General features: G+C 33.8%; 1 protein-coding gene across 1 annotated transcript; it reads right to left on the minus strand.

Moving 5' to 3' along the window:
- Positions 1-3763: 3763 nt before the first annotated feature.
- LOC134684757 (glutamic acid-rich protein-like) lies at positions 3764-10577 on the minus strand. Its single transcript, XM_063544063.1, has 2 exons — positions 10255-10577; positions 3764-4912 (listed from the first exon to the last, which is right to left on the minus strand). Exons 1-2 carry the CDS (start codon positions 10366-10368, stop codon positions 3764-3766), a joined length of 1263 nt encoding a protein of 420 aa, XP_063400133.1. The 5' UTR covers positions 10369-10577.
- Between the last annotated feature and the right edge of the window lie 451 nt (positions 10578-11028).

Raw genomic sequence — 11028 nt, forward strand, 5'->3', positions numbered from 1 at the left:
CGCATATGACTTCAATCCTTGTATCACGAATACTATTAGGACCATTCCATCCATGAACTGCGGCAGATATCTTTGTTTGTTTTAATTTCCTTCTATTAAAACTAACTGCTGAATTTAAGTCCTTGACAATTAACGACATAGTCAACTTTAAAGAGATGGTGGAATAACAATAGGTGCTTTGAGCTTTCATTGTAACTAGGATCCAGTTGTGTATCAAAATTCTGATCGAAGTCGTATTTTGTAAATTTGTATTTATAAAACAGTCAAATTAGGCTTTGGTTAGTCATGTTGATACGACTCGCACTTCTGGATCAAAATTCTAATCTCGAAATTACGTATGTGTCATTAATGTCAGTGAAACAGCAGCCCCTCAATATTCGTATGTTTGTATTATCGGAACTAAGGCATACCGCTGACAAGTGAAAGTATATGTAAGTTGTTGATATCACGCTTTATTGCAAATTTCCTTCAATGGTTCTTTCGTATATGAATGCCATACTTAGCGCTCTTTGTCCATAGTTAAAGCATGAAATAAACATAATAAGAATATAAATAATGGATAAAATTAAATTCCTATTTCAAGCAAACTTGATCTTACTCAAGGACCACAAACATAACGCATGATAAGGAATTATATGCGATAATAAAATTATCAAATTTTATCTTCTTTAATAATCACCCATTAAACAGAAATTTTTTTTTTCTTTTTTTTTTCTTATATCGTTTATTAAATGAAGAGTATGAACTTCAAAATATCACCAGTATATATATATTATTTGGCAATCGCCAATGGCAGTCAGCATTTTATTTGGCAATCGCCAATGGCAGTCAGCAGGGTTAAAGAACATCAGTTGTTCGAACTGTTAGTCAAATGCGTTTTGTTTAAATATACTTTTACACTCTTTTGGTCTTTTGGAAAATGTTGTTTGTGCTGTTTTTAGACCCTTCTACAACGAAATTTGTTTGACATGCACACGTATAAAAATTGCGGTTTTTATCCAACGCAGTCATAGGTTTGAACGTAGTTATCAATTTAGACTCGTATATATATATCAAAAAGGGTACAACATCACCATAAAATAACTATAAAATATATAAATATTAGATATTTCGGATAACAGATATCCTTCTTCAATAATAGCACGATGTCAAATGAATCATGTCAATTCAAATTGAGACTCTATCAAAATCTTGATTTATACAATTGAAGCGAACGCTGGAATAATTTTAAAATTTCCAAACACACCGCAAAGACTACAGAAATATGCCAAAAATAAAAATAGTTATTTACGATGTGAAATGGCACAACTTTAGATTTCCAAAGGATGTGACAGTTGAGATGTAATAACTGCATTGAGGGCAGTCCTCAAACAAAAAAATCAAAATAATAAAAAATGTCCTTACCGATCCAGGATGGTATAAATTAGACAACGGTAGGGCAATTACAACGGAAACTACATATTAAAGCCTTCCAAACGAATAGCAGTCTAATAGTGATTATAAAAAAAAAAAAAAAAAAAAAAAAAAAAAAAAGTTTTGTATAATGAGGTTAAATAATTGAACGTGGCAACGTACTTATACATCATCCCGAATCAATGAAAACCTGTAATTTAAACGGTTATTTTAAAAATAATTTCGAACTGTAAAGCCAGTACTAAATCCGGCGTTGTTTGAATCAGGTGGTCACAGGAAAAGGAGGGACTCGTTCTATGTTTTTTCATTTATGCCCTCTGGGGAGACTGTCCGTAACTTTCTTATCCAAAACCTTTCCCGAGCGACTCTGTCGACCTTCGACCAACACTCGTTGTGGTCTATGATCGTGATGGTAAGGTTTTTGAGATCAGCTTGTGTGTGTCCAGGTGATCTCAAATGACGACTTACGGGTAGGTCGGGCTTGCAAGTGTAGTCACTTCGATGACCATTCATGCGTTTGTTAAATGGCTGCTCTGTCTCGCCAACATACTGCATGCCACATCGACACTGAAGGAGGTATACAACATTCTGGGTTTTGCAAGTTACATTGCAATATATAGTGTACACAGACCCAGTCGAGTGGCAAGTGAATGTTTGAGTATTCAGTATTTGTTGACAAGTCAGGCAACGTCTGTTACCACATGACTTGCACCATCCTGCAGTTGAACAGCTTTTATTTGAGGAAACGTCAGCTCTAACAAATAAGTCTTTCAGACTTGCTGGTCTCCGAAAAGCTAAGACAGGAGGATTGGGAAAGATCTTGGATAATTTAGGGTGTTTGGCAATAGTTTGCCAATTGGCACGGATCAAACGTGAAAGGTTATTAAAGGCTGGATTGTATGTAAGAACAAACGGGACTATTTTGTTGCGCCTCTTCCGTTTGTACTGTTCTTATAACCTCGTTTTGTCAAAAATCCGCGAAGTTCCTGTAACCGTTTCGTGACAGCCTCCTCAGAGGAGGAAATCCGCTTGACTCTTAGAGCTTGACTGTACGGGATACTTTTTGTACAGTGTTTTGGGTGACAGCTTTGGGGAGAAAGGTATTGATGTTTATCTGTGGGTTTACAGTAGAGGTCTGTTGATATGACACCGTCCTTTATAGATGTGGTAGTGTCTAAGAAAGATATCTTAGAGTCGGAAATTTCATACGTAAATTTAATTGAATGGTGGGCGTTGTTTGCATGTCTGATGAAATCATCCAGTTTTTGTTGAGATTCAATCCATTTCATGTCAACATCATCAATGAAACGGAACCAAGACAAAGGTTTGGATAAAGATGTTGCAATAATTTGTTTTTCTAATTTGCCCATGAAAATATTGGCGTAAGACGGTGCCATTTTCGTCCCCATCGCTGTCCCGTTAATTTGAAGGTAATGCTCACCATTAAAGGTGAAATTGTTGCATTTCAGGACCAGAGTAAGCAGCTGGACTAAACATTCAGTAGGTGGTTCTAAAATGTTATAGTAAAGATAATTAAAATAATACATTAAAAATATGTATTACAAGCTGACAAACATGTCAATCTGACTACATGTCTCAAAATACTGGCAATTTTGTATCTAGCTAAAGATTTGATTACAAAATTAATTTATTCCAAACGAATCATCATGACGAAATAATAAGTAAAAGGTAGTTTAGCATGAGTTTCATGACGAAGCATAAAACAATACAGAGATCATAGACCAAGCTACTACGACCTCTGCCAAAAAAATAGCATGCGTTTCATGACGAAGCATAAAACAGAACCCACTACATAATACATTTACAAAAGCAAATACACTGAGGTCATAGACCAAGCTACTACGACCTCTGACAAAATAGCATGAGTTTCAGGACGAAGCATAAAACAATACAGAGATCATAGACCAAGCAACTACGACCTCTGCCAAAAAAAAGCAGCATGAGTTTCATGACGAGGCATAGAAAACAATACCCACTACATACTACCATATTTGCAAAAGTAAGTCCACAGAGGTCATAGACCAAGCTACCACAACCTCTGAGAAAACAATACACAGAGGACATAAGGAACAAGTCTTTTTTTAACATGTCTATAAAATTCAACCTTGAAAAATATTTCAATTCATAACATTGATTTACACTTCCTAAAAGTAAATGGATAAACGTACTTTGTAAAGTAGGTATAATTCAGGAAAAAGTCAGGCACAAAATACATGTTTTATATCGACGAAAGTATAATTTAAAAGGTTGAGACGTGTCTTCATGTTTTTTTCTTTTGAATTTATCCTTCTTGTTTCCTTTTTAATTCTTCCACTTGTTTTTAATTCAATTAATCTTGTTTCTCTCTTTTCTTTTCATCTTCTTGATTTCTCTTAAACTGAGTCATGGCTTCCGCTGTTTTTTTCATCAACTCATCATTTTCTTTTCTTTTCAAATCAGGGTCAATTTTCACTTGTTTTCCTTTCCGTTTATCTGTTTGTGTTGTTTTTGATTCATATATTGGTTTTCTTTCCAATGTTTCATCTAGTTGATTATTTTCTAATTTAGTCAGCCAGTTCTTTTGTATTTCAACTAATTCAGATATGTCGTTCTTCTCTTTCTCAGCCAATTCATCTAGCCGTTTTTTCAATACAGCAAAGGTTTTCTGATGTTTTAAAATCAATTCAAGTTGGGCAATTTGTTTTCTGGTGGAAACAGCCAACATCTCCTCTTGCTTTCTTTTTAAATTAGCTAACAATCCATCCTGTTTCATCTTTAATTCATCCAGCACTTCTTCTTGTTTCATTCTAAATTCTCCGATCTGATTTCTATTTAATTCCGTGTATCTTGTCGTCTCATTTTCTATCCATTTATCTACCTTGTTTTGTTCTTTCTTGGTGAATTCGGTCAACGTTTCCTCTTGTTTTATTTTCAAATCAGCCAACGTTTCTGTTTGGTTTTTTTTCATTTCAATCAGCACTTCTTCTTGATTACTTTGAAATTCATCTGCCTGTTTTCTTTTCAAATCAGTACATGTTTTCGTCTCATTTTCTATCCATTTAGCTAAATTGTTCATTTGTTTTTTGGTCAATTCGGCCAACGTTTCTTCTTGCTTGATTTTCATGTCAGCAAAAGTCTCTTCTTGCTTTATTTTCATTGCAGCCAACGTTTTCATTTGGTTTCTTTTACATTCATCCATTTGTTCTCTTGTCGATTCAGACATTTTCTTATCTTGAGTTATTTTTAATTCAGCCATTGATTCTTCTTGTATTCTTTGTAATTCTTCTTTTTGCTTTCTTATCGAATCAGTTAAGGTTTTCTCTTGTTTTTTTTGCAATTCAACCATTGTTTTATCTTGCTTTATTTTCAAAGTCATCACTTCTTCTTGTATTCTTTTTAATTTATCTTCTTGTTTTCTTTTTAATTTATCTTCTTGTTTTCTTTTGTTGTAATAATTTTGGTACGTAATCACAGACAACACCCCAATGAAGGAAAGCACCTGAAAGTGTGATAAACACTGAATAATTTTCACCTCAATATAACACAGATATAGAATTTATTGCATTAAAAATAAAAGTTCTTGCAAGGAACCTCATCAGTATCCACTTTACCTGTTTCTGTATGCATAATATCGATGTTTTATTGTTGTAAAATAATTCAGCTGTGATGCATTCACTTTTATGAATATGCAGATTTCTAAACGACATACAATAACATAAAGGCTTTTACCCGTTTAATTTGGAAAAAAAGGTTTGTACTTTTGGCTGCCTTTTATAAAGTTGGTTTAAGAGAATCGGGCATTTTCCCGAATGCCATGTATAGCAAATTCCTTTGTAGTATACTGAGCCAAAAAAGTTTAGCAACACTTTTTATGCCCCACCTACGATAGTAGAGGGGCATTATGTTTTCTGGTCTGTGCCTCCGTTCGTTCGTTCGTCCGTTCGTCCGTTTGTTCGTCCGGCTTCAGGTTAAAATTTTTGGTCAAGGTAGTTTTTGATAAAGTTTAAGTCCAATCAACTTGAAACTTAGTACACATGTTCCTTATGATATTATCTTTCTAATTTTAATGTCAAATTAAAGTATTGACCCCAATTTTACGGTCCAGTGAACATGTAAAATGATAGTGGGAGTGGGGCATTCGTGTACTATGGACACATTCTTGTTTTTTTATCAATTTTGTTTTATTGTTTTTGGAAAAAATTATTGAAACAGCATTGATATAATCCTTAGTTTTACCTGTATTTAAAAACAGTCGTACTTTTTTCCTACTGATTGATTTCGCGTCATTTCAGCTTTGCACGTGTAAATGATGATTTACCTTCTGTACCTGTACTTTTAAAACGATATTAAAAATTTCTTTTTCACTAACAGTCAGAAACACACCATTGGTAAGAAAAACACAAACACATTTGAAAAAATTGTATGGGGCGTCAACCAGGCCTCCCCGAAAATGACAATCAGAAATGTCTTGAAATGGTTGATGCCGGAAGGAGGATAGCTGACATCATGGCTCGATTTAATGTTCACAAGGCAACAGTTTAGAGACTAACAAACAGATATCGACAAATTACAACTGCACAGGATAGTTCGATATCTGGTAGACAAAAACAAACTACCGTCAAGGGAGGAGCACTTCCTTCGCTTTAAATCACCACCTGACAAGTTTTTTTTCCGGCTAAAAAAGTAGTGCATTGATTAAGGGAAGCTGCTAGTGTGCCTGCCAATCCTTCATTGGTGCACTTAGGGCATGGCTGAGAAATTGATTTTGAGAAACACTATACTCATTTACCCATTTGTACCCTCCCGCGCTCCATACAAAGAAAATCCTAATGAATGTGAGTGTTAAACATTCATATTGCGTCTGACATATCATAATTCTTTTTTTTATTATTAAAATTATATGTTGTTTTGATTTTGTAATAAAATAAATTTTCACATTTTTGTTGCTAAACTTTTTTGGCTCAGTATATTTAAGAAGTAATCTCCCCTTTGTTCTAAACTCTATGCGTTATTTTTATGTAAACACCTTCTTTTGTTTTAATACAAATGATGTTTTGCAGTTTATAACGTAGATACAAGTATCTTGTCTTAGAGAGGGATAAATCATACTTTGTAAAGAATCATTCTGATTCAAACAAAAAATTCTCTGAAACCGATATTATCAAGATGCTTGATTTCTTGATTGACAACATATTTGTTACGTTCGGAGGACGTGGTTTTCAACAGAGTGTCGGCATCCCAATGGGAACAAACTGTGCCCCTCTACTTGCTGACTTGTTTCTTTATTATTATGAGGCTGACTTCATGCAGGAACTTCTTAGGAAGAAAGATAAGAAGTTAGCAATATCCTTTAACTCTACTTTCCGCTATATAGATGACGTTCTTTCACTAAACAATTCAAAATTTGGTGACTATGTGGATCGCATCTATCCCATCGAATTGGAGATAAAGGATACTACAGATACAGTTAAGTCGGCTTCATATCTTGACTTACATCTAGAAATTGACAATGAGGGTCGGTTGAAGACAAAACTTTACGACAAAAGAGATGATTTCAGCTTTCCAATTGTGAACTTTCCATTTCTAAGTAGCAACATTCCAGCAGCACATGCATACGGGGTATATATCTCCCAATTGATACGATATTCCCGTGCTTGCATTTCCTATCATGATTTTCTTGATAGAGGGTTACTGCTCACAAGGAAGCTATTAAACCAAGAGTTCCAAATGGTGAAGTTGAAATCATCCCTTCGTAAATTTTACGGACGCCATCACGAGTTGGTTGACCGTTATGGAATAACCGTTTCACAAATGATATCGGATATGTTCCTTACGTCGTAACTACAATCCCCTTCCCTTTCATGAATTTGACCTACCGAATTAGACTATTTACCGGATTTGTAATCACATAAGCAACACGACGGGTGCCGCATGTGGAGCAGGATCTGCTTACCCTTCCGGAGCACCTGAGATCACCCCTAGTTTTTGGTGGGGTTCGTGTTGTTTATTCTTTAGTTTTCTATGTTGTGTCATGTGTACTATTGTTTTTGTTTGTCTTTTTCATTTTTAGCCATGGCGTTGTCAGTTTGTTTTAGATTTACGAGTTTGACTGTCCCTTTTGGTGTCTTTCGTCCCTCTTTTATAAGGCTTGATAAAAATAAAAATGATAAAATGATGATTTTAGGAAACAATTTGATATATGTGTTTGTCTCTAAACAACACTTTATTACGGATTACTTGTCTGAAACACTGAATTATTGTTAACATGTCAACGTATTCAATGGTTTATACTTGATGACATAATACATATTGTTGATTATTTATTAACTCCTGCAAAGAGATTTCATAGGCCATCCAAAACTAAGAGATGAATATCTCACTCATGTTTGTTTATTTTAATCTTCCATACGACAGACAGGGCCAGTTGGTTGTATCCAAACTGTGAATCCCTCCGTCTTGTTAAATGTTTTTGGTTTTACATAAATTTTGGACAAAAAACTTTGTACACCTTGTAAAGTGAAATATATAGTAAGTATCATCTGTATAGTCCAAATTAAAATAATCTTAGCAACCAAAAAAACATGTTTCAACACCAAAAGCGCATTTGTCTTCATAAAATATTAAAAACAACACAGTGTCATGCATCTAAGGCCGTTTTCACATTGACCTAATACCGGTGTTGTGTTAGTGTAACTCAGACATAAACTAAACATAATTACGTTCCCATTGATAAAACTCAATGTTTACATGTAGTTTAAATCATGTTTTGTCTACATGCAGTCGATAGTCGATGTCATCCTTGTGTAGGTTAATTGTACACAAAACTAGGCATTCAGAACTTTAATTTTCCCATGTATATATAAAAAAAGAAACGATTTTTATATAAAGTTGATACTTATAACACTTATTAATAAAGTTCTTTACAGAACTATTTGTCTAAACTTGATATATTTATTTGTTATAAAAACACTTTGCGTAGACTTATTAACCCCTTATCAAGACAGACAAGACTCGTCCTTCATCATAGCCGAAGTCAGAATTTTTTCGCGAACGAAAGTTTATATTTCATTTTTTTTTCTCGATTAGACCAATTCAATATTTGACACTATAATGTATTGGGAAACTTTGGATTCAGAATATTTGTTCATTCTAACCATTTGTATGACCCGATTGTATTTTAATCAAATTGTGGGAAAACCATCCGCCTTTTTTTAAAGTCAAATGGTCGTTCCCTAACTGCTAGAAAAGTTGTTCGAAAATATAATTCTGTTCTACGTAATGAACGCCCAAATGACATATAGTTTACAAGTGTGAACAAAACTTATGTACAGGTAGCTAAACAAGGTGCAAAGATGTGAATAAATTTTGTGTTAAACTAGTGTACATCACAATAAACCAAATTTAAACATGTTTACTGTACACGGCGTTTGGTGTGAACACGGCCTAACACGCGTATTTAGAATTTACTCATCAGGAACTATCAAAGTCGAATATTTGAGAGTCAAGGAGGGATAAACCGTGAAAAAGGATATGTCGCAGATTTCGCATTTTAAAGGACACGGACATTCGATTTGACTTCATTTGTTAAATTCTGCTTGTTGTTAATAATTCATATTTATGACAGGTTCTTCTATTATATTCATAATGTTTATCTAGACTTTACACAAAGATGTTCCGAAATGAAATTCAGATATATTTTATCAATTGTAAAACCACTTACTCGATGCATCTTCATGTACTGTTGTCTTTTAATGCATTCGACATGTATGCTATAGTGATTTCATATAACACATATCTTTATCATGTAAAGGAATGGTTACTGCGCTTAAGAGATAAAATTGAGAATGAAAATGGGAAATATCTTAAAGACACAATCACCCAACCAAAGAGCAGATAACAACCGAGTGCACCAAAGGGTCCCGAACGCAGCGAGAAAATCCCAAACTCCAAGGTAGGCCTCAGATGGCTCCTAAATAAATATCGGAACTTGTTCAGTGAAAACGGACGTCAAACTGACAACGCCATGGCTAAAAATAAAAAGACAAACAGACAATTATAGTACAGAAGACACAACATAGAAAACTAAAGACTAGACAACACGAACCCCACCAAAAACTGGGGTTGATCCCAGGTGCTCTATATAAATTACTAATAACTGAAAGAGACATGTAACACTTACATAGGCAAGAGGCTTCTGACTTGGGACAGACGCAAACATGCGGCGGAGTGTAAAATGTTTTGTGAGATCTCAACCATCTTCCGAAACCGCTATCCGATGTAGAATAAAGAAACACACTACAATACCTGAATACTTTCACAGTCTCTAAGTTTAACTGTCTTATATATCATTGCCACATAATATTGTTGATGAGTAAAATGTGCCTTTTAAAATGTTATGTGTTTTGAACTCAAACTCAAAATTTGAAAAACATCAACCGAATGGATAACAACTGTCATATTCCTGACTTGGTAGAGACATTTTCCTATGTAGAAAAAGTGGACCAAACCTGATTTAATAGCTTGCTACACCTCTCACTTGCATGACAATAACAAAAAATCGAATAATATTGACAAAGTATTGGACAAAACAAACAGACATATTAGGTACAAATTTCAAAATAGGGGTTCAACAGTTAACATAGTGTAATAATCTTTATCACTATAAAAACAAAGAAACGTGTAATAAAGAAATACACAAATGCCTATATAGAAGAAAAACGATATACGAGAAACACTTTGTGAAATAATCTTTGTAAAATAACCTTTGTACTTATCATACAATATTAATATACGAACCTCTATATGGTTATGATCCCAAAATACCAATAAAACAACACTTACTGTATCATTTTCCATGAGTGTGTGGGCTAGCTGTAGAATTGACCCTTTATAATCAAATACAATCCAGATATTCAAAGGATCTTGGTTCCATAAATATCTCATAGTGGTAAACATGTGTACTTTATAATCTGATGTAACCTCCAAAGACAGCTACGACCATATGAATGATTTTTTTCTAAAATTTAGATCATTAAACTCCGATTCTGTAAGTTCTAAGTAAAAAAAAAATGAACACTTCTAATATAAAATTTAATTAGAAGGAGCGAAATAATTCTGGGAATTAAATAACTTATATGTACACTTAACTGATATTGTTCACTTGCCAAGTTATGCAATATAAAGTAATGAGAATTAAAAAACGATAGCTTAAACACGCATGTGGATGTCTCAGGTTTCATCGTGTACATGTATAACCACTTTGTCGTCTGATACGACAAGTACTATTTGTTGATAGCAAAATTTTAGATTTGTTAACAAAAGTGAAATATCTTCAGCGGACAATATTTGATTTTCTATTTTGAAAGTATGAATGCCATTTGAATTTGATTATTGCGATTTGATTTATATTATCAACAGATCAGAGTATAATCTTATGGACATTCACACAATACTTTGAATAGGTTAAGTAATTCATGATCAAATATCACTTCGATTTAACTGCACGAATAACTGCATTTAATTTAGTAAAATCTTACAGGTTATCAATATTTTTCTATCTGGTAATTGCTTTCTTTTGTTATGACTTATTTTTGACAAAGGTACCGAATTGAAACC

This window comes from Mytilus trossulus, chromosome 9, assembly GCF_036588685.1.
Source record: "Mytilus trossulus isolate FHL-02 chromosome 9, PNRI_Mtr1.1.1.hap1, whole genome shotgun sequence".
Classification (NCBI taxonomy): domain Eukaryota; kingdom Metazoa; phylum Mollusca; class Bivalvia; order Mytilida; family Mytilidae; genus Mytilus; species Mytilus trossulus.